This window comes from Pleurodeles waltl, chromosome 10 (assembly GCF_031143425.1).
Source record: "Pleurodeles waltl isolate 20211129_DDA chromosome 10, aPleWal1.hap1.20221129, whole genome shotgun sequence".
Taxonomy (NCBI): Eukaryota; Metazoa; Chordata; class Amphibia; order Caudata; family Salamandridae; genus Pleurodeles; species Pleurodeles waltl.
In genome coordinates, this window is record NC_090449.1 from 47,353,591 (window position 1) to 47,376,269 (window position 22,679).

A 22,679-nucleotide genomic window follows, 5' to 3' on the forward strand; every position below is an offset into this window, starting at 1 on the left:
GCGCATGAGTTATCAAAAAATGAAAAATTATTTTGACACTACATTGGCATTTTAGACACTTTGGCCCTCATTATGACATTGGTGGTGAATCCCGCTTACCCTCCTGGTGAGGGCCACCAACATACCACCATGGTGGCGGAGATCCGTTTGCGATATTATGATGCACACACACACCAAACCGACAGAATACAGCCACATACACGAATCCGCCAGCCCAAAGGTCAGTGATAAACTGTCAATACCAACACCCATACCGTTACGTCAACATAACAACGCCCACCACATCATGACCCACGAATTACCACAGTGGACATTCAACGGCAGTAAACCTTTGGCAGTACAGACCAGTATGTAGACACCCAGATACTAAACAACACAACATTGGGCAATTCAAAACACACACCTGACACCCATACATACCACACACACCCACTCACACCACTATAAGACACACACCCACATTACCCACAATCCCTTATGAATACAAATCATTGCCACCAGACAGACATCAAGACCACTGTGACAAATACACACACACACACTCATACATCCCTCACGCACTCCACTACACACACCCAATCACACTACCCAACACCCACACACTTACACACACCACACAACACCCATGGCCCCACAAAGGCACCCCTGTTTCACAGATGAGGCGTTGCAGGTCATGGTGGAGGAAATAGTCAAGGTAGAGCCACAGCTCTTTGGAGCACAGGTCCAGCAGATATCCATTGCACGGAAGATGGAGCTATGGCAGAGAATCATGGACAGAGTGAATGCCGTGAGACAGCTTCCAAGAACAAAGGATGACATCAGGAAGAGGTGGAACAACCTACGGGGGAAGTTACGTTCCGTGGCTGCAAGGCACCAGCTAGCCATACAGAGGACTGGCGGTGGAGCCCCACCTCCTCCTCCACAGCTCACAGCATGGGAGGCGCAAGTCTTGGCATTACTGCATCCTGAGGGGCTCATTGGAGTAGCCAGAGGACCGGGCACTGGTAAGTCAACATTTACCACTTATCACCCCCATACCTGCATGCCATCTGACACCCTCACTCCCATCACTCCACTCCATCCCACACATCGCACCAACACAGATGACTAACCCCAATGCCAATTTCTGCATGCCATACCAATGCATGGACAGCCCTCCCAGCCCTGCATGGACACTCATAACCAAAGCATGCACAGCATAGGGGTACTATTAAACCCACAATGCATCACCATAGACATTCAAAGGTGGCAGGGCAACCGCAATGATAGAGGGGAAGATAGGGATGTACAATATGTCACAGACATGAAGCATAATACATCACTTACATCCCCACATCGCCCCACGTAATCTCAGCGGAGAGAAGGTGCCACGACTATCCAGTCCCCCAACAGAAGATGCCCCCAGTGATGACAGTAACTCTGGACTTCAGGATCTGGATCAACAACCTGGCCCATCAGGGACCACTGGTCAGTCGGTCACCCCAGCCCACTCCCAGTCCACCACAGAGCCTCCCCATCAGTATCCAACACCACAGCATCCACCCAGCGTGCCCACACCTCTGTCCCCAGGACATGTCAATCAGCAGTGTGTCCACCTGTAAAGGGACCCTGGTCCACACCTCACCCCCAAGACAATCAGTGACCTGGGGTCATTGGCAGTGGGCACACCGTTCAGGGGACAGGGGCACAGGGCAACAGGGACAATGGAAGGACCGCTGTGCGTCAGGGGGAGGACAGGCCCAAGGAACCAACTCTCCACGAGGCACTCACTAATGTCCTGGGGGCTTACCAACAATTCCAGGACATGATGGGCCAGATCCTGAACAACATGCAGGAGAACAAGCGGCTGCAGGAGGAAGACGATCAGGAGATCAGGGAGGACTTACAAGCCCTCAACACCAACATGATCTCTATAGCAGGGGTGCTGGCAGACATGCCCGACATCATGAGGGAATGGACTGCACAGCAACGGGCCCCTACCACTAGCCAGTCTGTTGACCAACCCACCATTCCTGCTGCAGCTAGTGGACAGGAGGCCCCTCCACAGGAACCACAGGCCACCAGCACCCCTCCCCCTGCAGAAGGTGAACCACCCGCAAACATTCCCTGCAGAAGATGAACCACCCTGCAAACATTCCCTGCAAGCCTGACAGAAGCTAGAGACACTTGCCAAGACCAAGAACACCACCAGGAAATGTGACTCTCCTGATTGTCCCCTTGTGTCCCACCCTGTCACATTGTCCACTTTGAACTGCCTTTGCTCCCCTCGCTATTGCCGCTTGGACACTGGACCTGTGCTACAAACAGACTGGAACAATACCCTGGACCTTCCTCCACCATCACCCCATTCCATTGCACTTTTCAGTCACTTATTTGTACTACAATAAACACCCTTGAACACAATTTGAGTGACACTGTTTTATGTGCTGAAAATGTGCATTTGTGGAAACAGTCACATCTAGTGCAAATGGCCTGAACACTGTGATTGCATACAAATAATGACCTGTAACTGTCTGTAGTGATCACATCAGGACATTGTTGTTATATCACCAACATCTGGAAAATGAGAAGCCATAGGTGACAGTAAGTTGAGATGTACAGGAAGTGAATGCCGTCATGCTACAACCACACAGAAAACATCAATAGTCAGAGTAATGGTCAGTTCCACTGTCTCACTTGTGTGTCAGTGGAAGTATTGACGTATAACTGATGTTCTGTTGTCCTCATCCTCATCCTCTGCCTCCTCCTCCTCACTGTCCTCAGGGTTCACTGCTGTCACAGGGGCATCTCCAGTCTCCTCCTCCTGCAGAAAAGGCACATGTCGTCTGAGGGCCAGGGTGTGCAACATGCAGCATGCCACTACTATCTGTCAGACCTTTCTGGGTGAGTAGCACAGGGATCCACCTGTCAGATGGAGGCACCTGAACCTGGCCTTCAGGAGCCCGAATGTCCTCTCGATTATTCTTCCGGTTTGCCCATGTGCCTCATTATAACGGTCCTCTGCCCCTGTCCTGGCAATCCTCACAGGGGTCAGGAGCCACAATAGGTTTGGGTAGCCAGAGTCACCTGCAAGTATTGAGGGACAACATTTAGCCTTACACAATGCTATGGGGATAACACCTGAAGACATACACTGACATACAGTGGGTGGGGACTCTGGCTCACCTATTAGCCACACCCTGTGCCTCTGTAGTTGGGCCGTTGCTTTTGGGATGCTCCTATTCCTCAGGACAAAGGCGTCATGCACCGACCCAGGATACTTGGCAGTGACATGGGAGATATACTTGTCTGCCAGGCACACCATTTGCACATTCAGTGAGTGGACACTCTTACTGTTCCTGAACACCTGTTCATTCTGGCGGGGGGGGGACAAACGCAATTTGTGTGACGCCAATTGCCCCAATAGTATTGGGGATATGACCCATTGCATAGAATCCTGCCTTCACAGTGGTCAAATCTCCCACCTGGGGGAAAGCAATGTAGCTGCACATGTGTTTCACCAGGGCAGACAAAACCCTTGCCAGCACAATTGAAAACATTGGCTGTGACATTCCTGCTGCCAAGCTCACTACCACTTGGAAAGAACCAGTTGCCAGGAAATGGAGCACAGTGCGATGACGGATAGCTGATATCAGGTCAGGCTCCAATTTGGCACACAACTCTGTGATTGTGGCCCTGTCCAGTCTATAAGTCAGTATAATATGCCTATCCTCCAGTGTAGCCAAGTCCAGAAGGGGTCTTTACATTGGGGTTTGTCTTCTCCCCCTATTCATCTGTAGCGGTAGGTATCTAAGGGACACAGGAGTGAGTAGGCTCTCACAATTTGAACAATGGAACCCCCACCTCAGTGTACATATTGCATTTATGTGATGGGACAGTGGAAATGGCAAGGTATGTGCAAATCTAGGCAGTGACGCAGTTAAGGTTAATCTGATCATTGTCCACCACCGTGAAATGGCGACCGCCTGTCCTGTATGTGGGGACAGGTGGAAGTGAGGTAACTCTGACGACATTGGGCGTAGTGGCGGAATGTGGTCTTGCACCCACGTGCAATTCCTCATTGGATAATATGGGGATCTATGGAGTACAGTGGCCAATGGGGCCCATTGCCGGCGGTGATGGTGTACACCGCCGTGGACGTGAGTGCCATTTTCTATCTGATTCCTCACTTGTTTCCTGACCTTGAACAGGAGAACACCTACACTACGTGTGCAGGTGTGACCTGTGTCTGGAACCTACCATGGCCCTTGTGACCAGGAAAGGGCCCCTGTCTTCACTGCGGAGGAGCTGGAGCGATTGGTGGATGGGGTTCTACCCCAGTACGGTCTACTGTATGGGCCTCCAGGCCAACAGGTGAGTACAACTTGGACATGATGCATGTGGGAAGGATGCATGGAGATGTTTGTGCAAGCATAGTGCTAATGGGGGAATGTCTCTTGGTAGTGTACATGATGTGCGCCGGGCTCTGTGTGTGCCAATGATGATGGAAATGGGATTGGTGGGCCATATGTGTGACAGGCTGGATTGTATGTGTAATGCTGTCCTCCCATCCGTATCACCTCTGCAGGTCAGTGCCCATCAAAAGAAAGGATTATGGCGCGCCACTGCCAAGGATTTGCAGCCCTGGGGGTCTATGGCAGGCGGAGCACCCAGTGTCGGAAACAGTGGGAGGATCTGAGAGGCTGGGCACGGAAAACCGCGGAGGCCCAGCTGGGGATGGACTCCTAACGAGGATGGGTGCCCGTCGGAACCTGACCATCCTGATGGCCCGCATACTGGCAGTGGCCTACCCAGAGCTGGATGGGCGCTTGAGGGCATCACAACAGCCACAAGAGGGTGAATACAGTGGCTGTTACAACAATAATTTGTGGGTGGCATGGGGTCTTGGTGGTGGGTGTCAGTTAGTGGGTGCCCCTTAATGCCAGGCCAGACATTGCAGCGTGATCCAGCTCAAGGGTAATAGTTGAAAGGGAAAACAAGGTAACCTAGCTAGGTTGCATTCCATTTAAGACAGGGCTTAGTGGGTTCCAGGAGGAATGCAATTGGCGCTGGTTGTCCCTCATCTTGCTGTGGAATATAGCCAATTGTTTGGCAGTGCAATGCATAGTGCTCAATCCTGATCCCTGTGTGTGACGATACTGTGTATGCCTTCTCTGGTGGTGGTGCAGTAATTGACCTAGTGCTCTCTTCCTCTCTCCCCCCGTTTCTCCTTCTGTCATCCTGTCCATGTGTGCATTAGCATCACCTGGGAGAAGAGCAGGGGCACCGGTGACAGAGGGAGCTGCATCCCACAGGACCCAGGAGGCAGAGTCCACCTACGCTGAGGGAACCAGTGGGATGGAGGGCAAGGGGAGCACCACGGCGGAGGCAGTAGATGACAAAACTGACTCAGATACCTCCTCTGATGGAAGCTCCCTGGTGATGGCGGACACCTCTGTGACCACCTGAGCTGCAGGTGCAGCCTCCACCCCCATACCAGCACTGCCCTCCCAGTAGCCCTTCAGCGAGTTGCCCGTGTTCGCTAACCCAGGAGGGTGGGCATCTCCTTTGCCCCAGGCACCCCAGGCCCTGCCCCATTGAGCCCTGCTGCCCTGAGTGAGGAGGCTATTCACCTCCTGAGATCCAGCTCTGTAGGGCAGTCAACCATTGTGGATGCCATCCAGGGGCTGGCATCCCAGATGCAGCAATGCAATCCATTCCTGGAGGGCATCCACAGAGGATTGGCGGCCTAGGATCGATCCAGGCTCTGACCTCCTCGCTGATGGCAGCCATTGTCCCTGTTCCTACCGTCCCCCCTCCTACTCCCTCTTCCCAATCCCAGTCTCCTCAACCCCAACCCATCCCATGCACATATACAGATGAGCATGCACACAAGACATCACACAAGAGTGGCACAGTCAAACACAGGCACCACACTTCAGCCACAAGCACTCACGCAGACAGTTGCAGACACAACCACATCCACTGTCTTCCCTTCCTCTTCCTCCTCCACGTCCCTCACAGTCATGTCCACACTCACACCTGCATGCACTGCATCAACATCCACCACCAGCATCACCACACCAAGCAGCACACACACCTCACTAGCAGACACCTCCACAACATCCATCCACGCGTCTCTTGTGTCGTCTCCCACCCTGTCTGCCCCCCCTAAAGGACCCAAATGCAAGAACTCAGACACCCAAAAGCCATCCACCTCACACACAAACACTCTGCACCCAAGTCCCGCAGACATGCACCTGCAAAAACCACTCCCTCAACCTCCACTTCCATCCAACCTCCCTCTTCCCGCCCCACCGTGCCTAAGAAGCCTTTCCTTGCCCGACTTGACCTCTTCCCTCCCCCTCCCGTCCTGCCCGTAAGAGCAGGGTCCCAATGACCCTGCCCAGCACCTCAGCCAAACAGTCCACGCAGACAGTGGAGGCATCTCCTAGTCATAGAGGCAAAACTGTGAAGGATCCCACTCCACCAGCCAGAAAGGGTAAGGATCCCGCACCTCCTGCCATGAAGGGGAAGAAGCCCTCAACGCCTGCCATGAAGGGGCAGGAGCCCGCACCTTCTGCCATGAAGGGGAAGAAACCTGCAAGTCCTGCCAGAAAGGGGAAGAAGCCCTCGACTTCTGCCACGAAGGAGAAGAAGCCATTGACTCCTGCAATGAATGGGAAGAAGCCCTTGACTCCAGATGAGGCTGGCAGGGTTACACACCCACCACCACCACCAGTGGTCATGGAGCCCTCACCTCCAGCTGAGGCAGTGCAGCCCTCACCTCCAGCAGTGGCTGCACCTTCACCTGCTGAGACAGTGCAGCCCTCACCTCCAGCAGAGGCTGCCCAGGAGGCACCTTCACCTGCTGACACAGTGCAGACCTCACCTTCAGCAGAGGCTGGCAGGGTGACACCACCACCACCAGTAGTCACAGGGCCCTCACCTTCAGCTGAGGCAGTGGAGCCCTCACCTCCAGCAGAGGCTACACCTTCTGCTGCTGAGACAGTGCAGCCCTCACCTCCAGCAGAGGCTGCCCAGGAGGCACCTTATCCTGCTGACACAGTGCAGCCCTCACCTCCAGATGAGACAGTGCAGCCCTCACCTCCAGCAGAGGGCATGTAGGCCACCATCCTGGGACTGCTGTACAAGGAGCCCCCTCCAGAACCAGTGGGCAAGTCACCCACCTGAGAGACTGTGACCTTGCATTCCCCAGCACAGAGAAATAGGCATGGAGCCTCCTGCAGAACCAGTAGGCAAGTCACCCACATGAGAGACTGTGACCTTGCACTCTCCAGCCCTCCAGAACCAGTGGGCAAGTTCCCAAATTCGGCTGAGGTTCCCCCCCTACCCTCCTGAGGTGCCTGTCCACTTCCAAACTGATGCCCCTGCAAAGTTCTGTGAGGATGATGTCAGCAAACAAGTTGGGTCTTGGACTGTGCCCTGTGGCCATGTGGGCCCTTTGTACTTTGGACTGGGCGTTGGCCCTTTGTGGACATTTGTACATATCTCTTTTTTAAACAATTGATTCATTTGGTGGCTGTTCCAATTCAATACATTTTCACTACTGCCTTCTTGTTGTCCTTGTATTATTATGCCATGTGTCATGTACCATTGTTTGTCATCTGCAGCTGGTTGTGTGTATGGTGTGTGCTGTGCGTGTGTGCGTCACTCTCCTTTTCCTCCCTCCCTCCCTTTTGTGCTAGGCGTATGTACTCACAGTCATAGTCTTCGTTGGCGTTGGTGTTCCATGTGGAGCATGGCGTAGAAGAGCATCGGGAAGACTTTGTCCTTCTCTGTGTCTCTGATGGTGAGTCTTTTGTCTTCTGTGCAGTGTTTCCGCCAGGCTTTTGATGGCGTTGGTTCCACCCCGGAAATCCTGGTGGTGTTCTGTGTCATGATATGGTTGGCAGTACTTTGTCTACCGCCTGGCTGTTGATGGTGACCACTGTCGTGCGTGGTGTTAATACCCTGGCGGTTGATGTGGCACATTGGCTGTCTATGGGAGTTCTCACCGCCATGGTCATAATTTGGCAGTAATTACCGCTGGCCGGTTGGCAGTGTTTCCACCACTTTATCACTCATCGCCAATGTCATAATGACCACCTTTGTTACATCAACTTACAGTAAACAAAGTCCCCTATTTAAGCCTGTAGGGAATGCTTTTTCCTCACTTACATTCTGAGAAAAATGGAGTCGGGGCACATGAGTACACTAAACTGAGGGCCTGTATTTAAAAGAAAATTAAGCTATTTTCTAGCCTTGATAACTCAGCATTATTTGTGCACAAATGTCTTGCATGGCTCTATTCTCTTCAGTTATGAAGAAATGCTTTCCCATTAAATTTAGAGAGCATACTTGAAAGATCATTTTAGTTACTGCCAGCAATTTTGAATATTCACTATTTTTCTATCCTCTGGAAGACAACTCCATTTGAGCAGCATGTAAGTAGATATGTGTGCCATAATCTATGGAGACATCGGATTACAGTTATCTACACTATTAAGTTTGCACATTGCCGTATTACCTTCCTACATTTTACCAAGAGTCAGCAAAATTCTTCGACCTGTATCATGGAAAGAGCTTCCTGTGGCTCTCAGTAAATGTCTCTGTTTCACACCTTATAGTCTGTGACATATTATAGCCAACTCCCTACGTTTGGCATATGGGAAGGTCCTGTCTCTCAGTCATACTTTATCCTCATATGAATGGAGTCATGATATGTGCTCCTTCTGTGTAGAAGGAACCTCCCAGCCACAACTGACCCCTTCCTAATATATGGTTGAGAGCGAATGTATCCAGGAGGAATAAAGATTTACAAGGTGTTTTGGTGGCAATAGGTAGGTTGGGGTTTGATAGTGCTTGGAGAGAGTAAGGGAGATGTTTGGGTACTGCTTAGTCCTGTCATCTTGTTTACAGCAAGTAGCATATAGAACTTTGAGAATTATGTTAAAGTAAAATAGAGTTCAGATAAGAGTCCCTTTCCAATATCTGATAAGATGTATATGATGAAAGTTCAAGTATGCTAGGTTAATTTGCTTAGGAGGGGTTTCCATTCACAGGTGAGCTCATCCTTTAAGCTGAAGAAAAGGACAGCTGTCAGGTGTTTGCTGAATTAATTCAGATTTAGGACTGTGGAATGATTTGTCTCCAACTAAATTGTCAACATCTGGCATCAAAAAACTGCCAAAAGGATGGGAAGGTAGGGCCAGATACACAACCCTTTGTTTTACGAATCACATTTTGTGATCCGTTTGGCAATAGCAATTTGTGAGTCGCAAAACAAAATGTCCAACAGTGTTAAGTGCACTGTTTGTGATTCCCAATGGGGCCCCAAATTACCTACCTCATCAATATTCATGAGATAGGTCGCAATTTGTGACCCTGTTAAGAATGGCCGCACTCACAGGGGTGGTGGCCTGCTCGGGACAGCAGACCACCATGTTTGTGACTGCTTTTCAAATAAAGCAGTTTTTAAAAACAAAATGCAGCCCGTTTTCCTTAAAGGAAAACGGGATGAATTTCAAACAAAAAAAACAATGTTTTCTTTTTATTTTTTTAGAGTAGGCAGTGGTCCGTGGGACTACTATCTGCTCTGAAAAAATATTTTCTCTTCCATTCACAAAGGGGAAGGGGTCCACTGGGGACCACTTCTTGTTTGAGAATGGGTTAACATCAATTAGAAATTAGTGTTAACTGGGATTGTTTTGCAACCGTATTCACAGTCACAAAACAATCATACATACCAGTTTGACTCGCAGTTAGGAAGGGCGCCCTTGGAACGCCCGTTCCTAATTGCGACTTGCAAACCCTTTTTGTGATCCAGTAAATAGATTACCGAATCGCAAAATTGGGTTTGTACATTAAGAAATACTTTTTTCTTGTCAGGCAGTTTGCGACAAGAAAAAAGCTTTGTACTTCTGGCCTGTGGCCTTTGCTGGCCTTCAAAGATAAAAGATCAAGGATGTGACAAAGGAAGCTGCATGATTGCTAGAGAGTAGCAACTGTTGGAGAGAGAGAATGTTCTCCAGGAAGAGACAAATAAACCAGTAGCAAATTCTTTTTTTTCAGACTGTCCAAACTAACCCCTATTTCTGTGAAGTGGAGAAGCCCTGCATAGTGAGGAAATTTGGAGCAGCTGCAAATGAAACTCTGGCAGCAGCTGCTATTGAACATTTTCATGTGGTCCTCACTGGAAGTTGTGAAGAGGCATATGAAAACCTGTGGCCTGATATCTAACATGATGTTCATAAACATCTGTAGCAATGAAATAATATAACTTTTTCCTAAAGATGTCACTTAGAAAATGTTCATGTCAAGATATTTAGGATATGGTTCCAAAGCCGACTGGAAAAGCTTCACTAGCAGCATTTTCCAGAAGTCAAGCTCAGAGCATTGAACCATGAAATTCAAGGCTGCTGCAGGAGCGTGAAAAATAAGTAGGCAGCCTTTTGAAGTCCTGCTTGCATACGTCATCCAGTCTTATCACAAGTCAAATACATATTTATCCATTTGGAGGAAGACTCTTTGTGCTTTGTAAGAACTCAGTCCTAAATTACATAAAGACTGCAACCTCTTTCTCTACTAGCGTAATATTCTGGATTTCTACACTGCTGAACAGAATTGTGGCTAGGCACTTGTTTAAGTCCACAACTATCAAGTTGCCTTTGCAATAAGTATATCAACATCCTTACAAAGGTTAAAATCACATTTGTGTATTTGTATGGGTTGTTTTTGATTGAGGTTGTGAGCATTGAAATTGATTTTGCTTCCTTTCCAAGCTCATCAGTGATGATGATGGAGTCACTGCACCAGGAAAGAGGTCTCCAGCTGGGCAGGAATGCAAAAACATGATCTGGAGAAGATCACCCAAAACTGGGATGAATAAAGGCAGGCAAATATTACTCCAATGAAGGAAGAACAGGAACAAGAGGACTCTAACCATGAAATAAGGCACCACACCTCTTCTTCAATGTCACACAGAGTAATAATCAGTATTTGAGGCTGAAGTATGACCACCAACGTGTTGGAAGCGGGGGTCTGGAAACTTAAGACAGAAAAATTTGAAAGAGATTTCTATTGACAACTGGCTACCTTAGCTTTAAAGAACAAGACATCTTTAGCTCTGGGCGGAAAGAAAGAAAATCTAACCTTAGAAGGGAAAAAAGACTCTGTTGTCTCATGTACAAAAATGGTTAAGAATTAAACCATATTCCCCACAGCCCCAGCAATTAGGGCTCATGTTGGCTGCAAAAATGTAGTGAACAGAACAGCCGGGGTGACAAAGTCAAACCCCTCTACCTCTGAACAGGTTTTACCCTGTTAAGAGGTTTGAAATGATTGAGCTCTGATTGAACCACGTTGTGGAGTATCGCCTACATGTGAATTATTTTCTGGGACATTAAGTCAGCATAAAACCCCTTCTAGAGAACTTTAAGCACTATAAGGGGGGTAAATAACCAACGTCAGACCTCCTGGCAATATTACCAGAACATTTCTGAGTACCTACGGAAGCGGCCTGTACAGCTACAGGTGCACCTTGTGGCCCTCAGGTACTCTGGCTATGCACAGAAAAAAGGCACATGGTGCTCAACGCATGGCGCAGGGGGGAGCACTCGCCAACGGTGCGCAGATCCCCTCCTGAATTACAGGGCAAGGGCCACATTGCATCAAGAACTGCCAAACCATTTCGGAACGGCACAGGTAAGCGCCCAACTCTCTCTGATAAAGCGACAAATATAGATTTAAGTGCAAGCACCAACCCACCGGCAGTTTGTGCTCAATCCTTACCCCCGTCCAGCCTTTCAGCTTACCATCCCTGATGACGAGTAAGGCAGATCTTCGTTCTAGTTTCATATTGGAGAGAGCCACAGCTGAGGACAATGGAGAGCAGGACCTGGGTACAGCTAATAATCTGAGCGTTGTTCCCAACCAGCTGGCACCAAGCCCCTGCTGTGAAATTAACAGCAGTCAAACCCAGGATATTGGCCTGGGACATAAGCAGCTATATCCCCTGCTTATTGGTGGGGGCAGGCAGGGGGCTTAAAGAAGCTCTCTCTGGGCCACTGAATGGCTCCATCTCCAACCCTTTGGCAGACAGCACTTCCTCAGCCACACTCCGTGACTCAAATTCCTGCATCCTTGGGGTAGAGACTACAACTGGGTCCCCCACAAATGTTTTGCCGAGTGAGTCTCTCCAGTTGGAACAAGACCAGGAGAGATTACAGAGAGACCCCCAGATTCAGGAAAATAGAGCCAAAGGTGGCATTGGTATCCCTATAGAAACTTTGCTCCTCCAGATTTTAAGTGAACTGAAATCCCTGAAGATCTCACAAGACGAGACAAATCAGAAAATGGAATCACAGTTAAACTCAACCTGCAGCAATATGCAGCAACTCAATTCTTCCATCAAGGAGGCAGAGCAGAGAGTTTCAAATCTGGAAGATGTTTGTTTGCATTTGGAGGCATCAGTTGTGAAATGTCAAGCAGATCTTTTAGATTTGCAGATCCGGTTAGACAATGCTGAGAATCGCTCATTCAGATCCAATGTGAGATTTACGGGGGTGCCGAAAGGGTGCGAAAATGGACAGACTGTCTCAGACTTAATCACCGATTTTATTACACAATATGTCCTTTCAGAACCAACAGATAAACACCTAGATCTCTCCATTATGCAGGCCCATCGGGTGCCTGCAGTGCAGTCTCCTAATGCAAAATTTCCCAAAACTATATTGGTAAACTTTGATGATTTTCGCATTAAAGAACGTATTTTGCATCAGGAGATTAAGAGTAAAGTACATCAGATCCCCAGGGACTTTACCTTCAAAATGTTTTCAGATATCTCTGCTGCCGCCGCTCGTCGGTGGAGGGAGCTGAATGGGATGATACCTGCATTTCAAAAAGCTGGCGCCCCAGCAGGACTCGTGCACAATCTAAACTCAAAGTTCTTTTTAAGGGTCACTCAAACATAGTTCATACAGTAGATGCTGCTAAGACTCTTCTGCACTCAATGCAAAATAAAGATGGGTTAGGTTGAAAAAGGGACATTGTATTTAGGCTTGCGGCTCGCACAGGAATGATTGTATTGTCCATGTAAAACTTAGCGCACCACTTTGGCACTTTTTTCAATTAACTCTGCAGCTTATGGTGACTAGGGTCCCATGTCAAGGTGCCTGATTAGGGGAGAGGGCGGAAAGGGTGTGTGGGTGTGGTCCTGGATCACCCAGATGGGAGTGCTCCAGGTGTTGGCCACTAAAAGGGGGGTGTTTGGGGGAGGGCGGGCACCAGGGGAATTAAAGGGAACAAGATCTTTTCACACTACACAAGAATTTAACTATGTAGAATTTGGAGCAGCAAAGCCTATAATGCTGATGATAGTACAAAATGTAGGACGGGCCAAAGCTTTTTAGCAGGTCTAGTCCATCTATTTCTCTGGTAGTTTATTAAAATAACTTGATGGTAGGGCCAAACCCTTTAATTAAGAATTGTTTCTTGGAATGTCAACGGGTTAAATAATAGAAGGAAAAAGGGTGCCATTGAAGAATGGGTTAAAACATTAAACCACTCTGTAATCTTACTACAAGAAACCCATATCCCGGCAGAAAAAATCGGGGGCTTTACTATGTTTTAAAAATGTGTAGACTATAAGGCGGTTGCTGCGGCTCCAGCCGCTCACAGAGGTACTGCTGTTTTCCAAGCCAGAAATTTAGGGGGTCGGGTCCTCGATTTCCTCAGTGATACAGATGGATGGTGGTGCTGGGTGCACTGTCAAGTTTCTACAGAAAGATTCACCTTTGTGAGCTTTTATGCCCCTTTGACACATGATCCCGGTCCGTATGTGGAGCTTTTTCAATCCCATCTACAACTTTCAGGTAAAATTATTATCGCTGGTGACTTTAATTTTCTCCAAGACCCATATATTGACTCCTCAGTAAAGGGTAAAAAACAACACAAACCTAAGGTTGCTAAGGTTTTCAAGGACTACGTTAGAGTTCTGATGTTATGTGATCCTTGGAGAGCGAATGCGCCAAATAAAAGTGAATATACGGGTACCTCCGGCCGATTTGAAAGCGCCTCCCATATTGATTTTTTAATTTTTATATCCAAAACAATGCACTTTAAGAATCAGTCTGTATCACACTCAGGTCTTTTGGACCATGCCACACTTATTTTGGAAACACTTTTTACACCAGAACGAGGCATGCTTCAGCCTAAAAGGAAGGTTTTCAATCGGCAACTTTTCCAAGAGGAAGGGTGGGTGCAGGCTTGTAGAGTTGAAGTCAGGAAATGTTTTTAAAGTAATTGGGGCGCCTAAACACTGTCTACAGTCTGGAACACATTTAAGGCCTTTAACGCGCTAGGGGTGGCAGATAGACTCTATGAGAAACAACAAAGTCGGGCACTGAAACAAGCAGTTCGGAGGAGGTTATCTATCTATCAACTGTCTCCTATGTAAAATAATAAAAAATCATTTGAGCTGGCCAAGCAGGTACTGTCTGATCGTTGTGTGAAGAAGACCAATAAAGGATACCAGGCTCATAGACAGAAAGGGTTTGAGGAAAGCAATTTCATGGGTAGATTCTTGACATGGCAAACAGCAGGACCGAGTGGCTAGTAACATGATACATGCCTTGAGATGCCCAATTACGGTACAAAGATATACTGAGTCTAGAACAGTGGGAGAAGTTATGTTAGAACACTACAGATGAATCTATAGCCAAACCCAGTCTATTGACCCCAAGACTATTAGGTATTTTCTGGGGAAATTGAACATCCCCACTCTGTCAACAGAAGATGTGGATGCTCTTTTTCAGCCATTCACCAAGCTAGGACTAATGGAGGTGGCCAAAAACCTCTCAAATGGGAAAGCCTGCATCCCAGATGGTCTCCCGGCTTAATTTTATAAATGTTCATTAATGTATTTGCAGACGATTTTCTGTCTCTAATCAATAACTTGTTAAAGGGCGGGATGATCCCAAACTCTTGGCATATGGTGAATGTTGTCAGTTTTCCCCCACAAAATAAGGACAAAGAAGACCCCAATGTAAATCGCCCAATTACACTTTTAAATACAGACTATAAAATCATTATGAAACTCCTGGCCAATCAGCTCAATGCGGTTGTCACCACCTTGGTGCACCCCAACCAAAATGGGTTTATTGCCAGGCGACAACTCACAACTAACACACATTTTTTAGCTGAGGCTCTGGACTATTTCGCCTCCAATAAAATCCCCGCCATTATTCTCTTATTTGATGTGGAAAAAGCTTTTGATTTAGTGGTTTGGGAAACACTGTTTGAAATATTATCTAGATTTGGGGTCCCCCCCCAGGTTTCTGAACTAATTCAAAGGATGTATCAAAATACTGAAGCCAATATTATAATTATAATTAATTCTGTGAACCTTGGTCAGCTTCAAGTTTGGCGTGGGACCCCTATCACCTATTCTGTTTGCCCTTTTTCTCAAACCGTATCATAATTAGACAGAATAAGTGGATCCATCCCCCTTTGAAGTCGATGGGGAAGATTACATTTTACACAGAATATATTATTCTGTTCCTTGATGATGATCAGAGCTCTCAGAAGGGGGTTTTTACGGTTTTCTCCGAATTTGAGTACATTGACGGGTATAAGGCTAATAGGAATAAAACTGAAATAATACTCTGTGGCACTACTCCCATTAGATTAATCTCTGAATTATCGTTTTATGTGAACTTTAGGCCTAAGAGATATCTCAGGACCAACTTGTCGTCCGATATAGGAGATTGGTATGATCTCAGCTACGCTCCTTTGCTCTTGAAAACCAAGGCACTGCTTGCATGGTGGGGATCTTTTCTCCTATCTATTCTTGGTAGAATTGCACTGATTAAAATGTCAATTTTGCCACTATTTAACTTTTTGTTCTCCGCAACTCCTTGTGTGTTAATGTACGCATTTTTTAAGAAATTAGATTCAATGTTCGGTTCATTCATCGCACAACAAAAATGCACGTTTTGCACTAAGTACGCCATTTATTGATTGAGAAAAGGGTGGGCTGGCATTACTGAACCTTCGCTTTCTTTGCTTACTATATGACTAATTTCAAAGCTACACAGTCCACAGAGAGCCTTTTTATTCAGGATTTTCATGAACTAATCTGCAGGGAGCATGATATAAGGGATCCTGCATTACTGGTGAAATCTCTCAAAAACATTTGATATAAGATTTTTAAGTGTTTTTTCAGAAAGAGATTAGATCTCTATCGAAGATATTCAATTCCATGTTTGAACTTTTTTACTCACCTTTCACAGTTAACGCTGCAGTCTGGTTTTCATCTTGACTCAGAGATAGTTAGAAAATGGGAACATGCTAGATTTAGGAAAATGTTTGACTTTTTTGCTAGTGACAGATGGGAAACGCTCTCAAACATTGATGCTGCGGTGCAAGCTGATTTTCTGCTGATGGCATCATACAGTAATATGCTTTATAGCTTTCCTGACATGGACACTGATCTAATCCATGACACACAGAAAATAGTCAAAGAGCTGGTAGACCCCTTAGGGGAAAGACGAGCGGGTGCATGGAGAAAAAAATCCGACCTTTGGGCAAAAGCGGCAAGAAAATGGGATAGAGATAAGGGTCTGAATCTGACTAGGGATAGCCGGGAGAAAGTTAATTGATTAAACGTCAGGGTACTTAGGGGCACAAATTGGCACTGTGTGATATTTTTCAATATATGGTTGTTGTATCATACCCTGCAAGCCTTGCCACGGATTACCTCTAGCTGCTCTGACCTTTGTTTTCGTTGCCAAGCAGAAGGCACAGCAAATTGAATGCATGTGTTTGGCACACGTCAGTTTATTCAAGGATACTGGGACAGGGTGTTTAAGCTGTTAACGGCAACCGTGTAGATTTCCATAACTCCCAGTATTTGTTTTTTAGTCTTGGGTTATGATCCAGTGGCAAAGCTTCGACCTAGGTGGGTAAAACTAGTTTTTATTGCCACCACAGTCGTCAGGTCTCTTCTATTGAAAAACTGGCACTCTGTGCACATCCCAACTCCTGCAGAATGGCTGAATAAAATCAGAAAAAAAGAAATCAAGAATTGAGATATGCAATGAGAGTGGGTGGACTTAAGAAGTTTTCCTAAACCTGAGGCGGTTGTTTTGAGATGACCGGTAGCAACCATACTTAGGTCGGGGTAATAAAATATGTGGTGCTAGTTAGATTGATTGCATTAAGTGGTTGTTATGATTTTGGAAATGCTTCGATCTGTTTTCTGCTTCTCCTATAAATGACAAATTAAAAAATCAGGTGGGATAAAAAATAGCATTAGGAGCCAAGAAGTAACTCCTATACAAAATAGAAGCTTAGATGCACAGCTGTCAACTAAATCAGGGTCACACGTGCATAATTTACATTGTAGAAATTATGTTAAATACCACAATTACATGTTATTATGCAACATGGAGGTCTGGTAGTTTGTGTTATATTTTAGTGCAGAATGCGCTTTTCGCATGTAATGTAAACATCAGCTGTTTGCATTTGGGTTGTTCCCACAATCAATGGGATTTTTATCCAGACTAAGCCACAATCACGCTATGTAGCATAATGTAATGATTTGCAGTTCATGGGTGTTTCATGTAATAACTGAAAACTGAAGTGTCATAAATTACGCAAAATAATGCCAGCAAAAATGACTTTTCAATCTGGCCTAATCCGAGCCCTTCACCATTTATCCCCTTGAAGGTTGATTAAATTAAAAGATGCACATTAAAGTGCCCTAACAAAAACGAAGCCACAATTAAAAAAAAAAAAAAAAAAGAAACAGAACAACCACTTACACATTCTGTCAGGCTTGTAAAGAAAAAAGACATGTACATCAGCACTAAAGAGCTCCGAAATGCTCCAGTAGGCAGGGGGAAGCAAGCTGCTTGAAGACAAAGGTAAAAGCTATGCTTAGAACGGGCCAAAAATATGACTACAGGAGAGGAGAATCTATTTAATGTTTAATGAAGGGTTTGTGTTCTGATTGAGACAGGAGGCAAGTGATGGGGACTGATCTTGTGCCAAGATCGTTCACTACTGGTACTCAACCCTGAAGAATAACTGTTGTAATTTGACGCCTCTGCAAAGTCATCTCCAAACGTTTTGTCTTTCTTGCTGAACATGTTTTTCTTAGTCATAGGTCTCTGCATTTCAACACTGCTAACCAGTGCTAATATGCTTGTGCTCTCTCCTTTAAACATGATAGAATGGGTTTACACATGTTTGGCATATTTAATTTGCTCATAAGCCCTCTGTAGCGTTGGTATGCCCAGGGTCTGTAACTTAAGTGCTACCAGTGGGTCTGCAGCACCTATTGTGCCATTTACTTAAGTAGCTCATTAAAACATGTCCCAGGCCTGCCACTGCAGCCTGAATGCAGTTTTTAATTGCCATGTCGACTTGCCATTTAAACCCCGTTGCCAAACCTTAAACTCCTCTTTTATTACATGAAAGTCACCTCTAGGTAGGCCCTAGGTAGGCCATACGGCAGGGTGCTATGTTAAGAAAAAGGCTGGACATGTACTTTTAAGTTTTGCATTTCCTGGTGGTGCAAAAATTCCTAAATATGTTTTCCACTAATGTGAGTCCTACGTCTCCCCTTGGATGACATTATAATTCCATATTACATTTAATGAGCTGTAATTTCCAAATGAGAGCAGGTGGTTATATCATGTTTGGTGTCTTAGGAAATGTAATGAAAACCACTATTATATTGTAAGTCAGGGTTTTGATTATGATTTTGAAAATGCCACTTTTAGGCCCAGATGTATGAAATGATTTTGCATTTCTTAACTGACTGATTCGTTATTTTGGGCCATTAGGAAATACAAAATCTGCATTTGGTATGTACGAATGCCAAAAAAGGCAGTCGCGAAATGCGATTCCTACCCTATAGAAATCTCATTTTGGAAATCACTAAAATGGTGAAACGCTAGTAGCAATTTCCTAAATGAGAATTGCAACCGCATGCACTAAGGATTTCCTATTTGTGACAACAAATGGGCTTTTAAGAAATGCAATTACTACTGACGTGGTACAGGCAGTAACCATGTTCAAACTTTAAAAAGACACCCAAAATGCATCTGGCTCTTACACAAAGGCAGTATTATACATCTTGGCAAGGAGGGTGAGGATTCAGGCTGTGAGGGACAGGAGGAGGAGGAGACAGGAGAGGATATTTAGAATGAGGGTCACCCTCTTCACCCTGACAGAGGAGGAGATAATAGACAAGTAAAGACAGACTAGCCAGGTCATACTTGACCTGACAGCTGATAAAAAACCCCAGCAATACCATTACTCCCCATGTGCAGGTATTGTGTTGCCTATATGTAGCGTCAGTGAGTTACCAGTCAGTCATAGCAGTGGGGGGTGTCACAGAACGCATTTTCAAGGTTCTTCAACAAGTTCCTCGATGTAATGGTTGGTAAGCTGAACCAACACTATTTTCCAAATACCCCCTTAAGCATTGCAGCAGACAAAACTTAATTTTTATAGGGTAGCACAGTTGCCCAATGTCATTGGCTGTGTGGATGGCACACGTATTTCCCCCCTTCAGCATCAGAAAATATTCACAGGAACAGGAAGAGCACACACTCCATGAATGTGCTGGTGGTATGTGATACCTCCTGTGTCATCACTGATCTTGTGGCCAGGTACTCAGGCAGCACCCCTGACTCATTCATGTTCCAGCACAGTGGAATGCACAACCGACTGGCACAGGGGGAATTTGGAGATGGGTTCCCTCTAGGCAAGAGAATCTCAAACTCACAGAACACACTGGCCTGGAGTGTATGTGTGATCTGATCCAATAGTTTTCCCTCTGATGATCTGAAGGTGACAGTGCATATGCCCTATGCACCTGCATACTCACACCTTGCCTGACCCCAGAATACAAAGTGAGAGACGTTACAACAGGGCACCCAAGTCAGCATGATTAATCATTAAGCAAACATTTGGCATACTCGAGTCCCATTTCAGGATCATCCACAAGACGGGTGGAGGGGGGGCACTTCTCTACAGGCCACACGCTTGCTGAAAAATAATAGTGACCTGTTTCACCCTTCACAACATTGCGATGAGGAGGTGACTACACAATTTCACCATTGATCCAGATTCTGATGATGACCAAAAGCCACTACAGAGGCAACAGGACAGAACCTGTGCAGCTGAGGGACGGGCAAGACACACAGAGATAACAAACAAAGATTTCTGAGGTAAGACATAACATGGCTTAGTAGTGATGAAATATCACACGGGGGTAGTGCTTGGTGTACAACTTTGTGACCACCTTTTATTCAGATGGGTCAGACAAATAAAATAAAAAAACATGTATGTGGTACATATCTGCCAAACAGAGAGAAATCAAACAGAGTCACGTTTTGGGTACCCTTGTGCCTCACTTCTCAGCTACACGTGTCCTGGCCCTGATCTTGTCTCAGGCCCAGGGGGATGTTGGGGGGTACGCATAGTGGGGCAGTCCTCATGAGCAGACACACCACTGATGCTTGATCCCACCTTGATCTCAGGTGGTGGTGGAATGGGGGGCAGGCACAGGTTGTGTGTCTGAATGTCCTTGAGTGCAGTCGTGACCTGCACCAGCCAACTTACAACATCCTGGCAGCAGTGAGACTTCTCTGTTTGGATGTTAACTGTATGCCTTGCCACGCTTGATGTTGCATTTTCCAGACAGTTAATTTTCCTGGAGAAGGTGTCAAGGCACCCAATATACTGCCTACGGCACATACTTTGCACTCTGTGCTCGCACTCCAATGCTGTTTGCCCACACTCTTGCCCCTTCCCCACAGCCTTGGTCTGGTGCTACAGCTCCCTAATGACACCACCTATTTTTTGTTTTGCAGGTGCTGCGTCCTGAGTATGCCTCTCTCAAGCCCACCATAGATGGATGGTGATGCTGCCACTCATGGTATGGGCTCTGTGTGCATGCTGGCAGGTCTGGACTAGGCTATGGTAGGCTCCCTTGTAAGGGACTGGTCACCATCACTGTCAAGAAACGTGGGCAGTGGTGAGGTCCTGACTCTCCTACCTTTTGGGGTAGATGAGCATGGTGGAGGTGATGGTGGTGTTGGTGGCTCCAGAAGGATATCACGCCCAGGAGCAGGTGCAGAGAAACCTGGGCTGTTATCAGTGGCACATATATGTACAGAATACTTGTTAAAGAATATAGGGGATTATTACAACTTTGGAGGAGGTGTTAATCCGTCCCAAATGTGAAGGCTATACCACCAGCCGTATTACGAGTTCCATAGGATATAATGGACTCGTAATACGGCTGGTGGTATATCCGTCACTTTACCGTCACTTTTGGGGCGGATTAACACCTCCTCCAAAGTTGTAATAACCCCCATAATTGCTTTAGGCACTGCAAGGTTGTGAAGTACCTACGTGTGTATGACTTGTTGGAAATGTGCCTAATTGTTAGCTATGGCCATCAGCACTCAATACAGCATGCTGCGGGAGTGCACTACAACTCCCATGATGCATTGGCTGGTGGGCCAAACACCTCAATGGAATATTTCATACTGTGATGTATGTGATTGGCCTAACAGCATGGCCTGGATGGGACATACAGGTAGATGACTTGCCCTGGCTGGTGCCTGCTTGGATTGAGGTGTTGATGTCCCCACAACGGTAACACTCAATAAGGCACACCATGGCACTGAGGGGTGGGGGTTGTATAGATGGTTCTATCTTGCTGGCCAGCTTACCTCTTGCTCTGGAGTGCAGGTCATACCATCGCTTCCTGAGTTTAGGGATGGACCTCTGTATCACTGCCAAGGAATTTACAGCTGGGCAAAATAGCTGGTCTATTTTCTCCACACATTCCTCTGTGAGCACCTCCAGCTCCCTCTCAGAAAATATTTGCTTTCTTTTCTTCTTGCCTCCAGTTTCCCTCCCCTCCTGTGCAACTATGGTGTGGTATGCTTTGGTTCTCTATGCCTACAGCAGTGTACCTGGGCCTCTCCCTGCTTCCAGTGCGTGTGTTATGCCGCTGGATCATGGCCACACCCTTGAATTGACTTCCACCCAGGCTGTGACATCTTCAAACAGCTTTCAGCTGCATTTTCGGCCCAATTTCCTAAACTGCAATTTCTTATTATGAAATTGAAATTTTGCGATTTCCTAAATACCAATTTCCTAATTCCCATTTCTACCCTGTAGAAACCACTATTAGGAAATCGCAAACTTCGTACATAGCAATTTGTGACTCGCAAATAGCGATTTCTACAGAGTCGCTATTTTCAAGTAACAAAATTGGAATTTCATACATCGGGCCTAAGAAAGTTGGGGCCATATTTACAAACTTTTGACGTACAACACACTGCAAGTCTTGCTGCGCTGCCCTGTCTAAAAATTGAAGGGCAGGAATACACTGCATCTTCAACATATTTCTGTCCTTGTCCCCTGAGCTGGCACACAATGGGTTGCCAAGGGGCAAAATAGGAACCCTTGCACCATGGAACACCTTCCTGAACAAAAACAATCATAGGAGGAGTGTTTGTTTTTCTATGTGTGTTGCAAAATGCTGCACACATATAAAAAGGAAAAAAATGAGGAGAAATAAAGGTATTTCTCCTCATGGTGCTTCCCTTATTCCCAGATTTACAAAACCTTGTGTATCGCGTAATGTGTCAAAAGCCAAGGGTGTAATA

The 22,679-nt window shown here is 46.4% G+C and overlaps 1 protein-coding gene across 1 annotated transcript in view; it reads left to right on the forward strand.

Moving 5' to 3' along the window:
• LOC138262359 (extracellular calcium-sensing receptor-like) overlaps positions 1 to 22,679 on the forward strand; it is a 115,493-nt gene that overhangs the window by 30,242 nt on the left and 62,572 nt on the right. Inside the window, exon 4 of the mRNA XM_069212258.1 lies at positions 12,282 to 12,776. Within this exon, the coding sequence (XP_069068359.1) occupies positions 12,282 to 12,776 (495 nt within the window). The remainder of the gene's footprint in view (positions 1 to 12,281; positions 12,777 to 22,679) is intronic.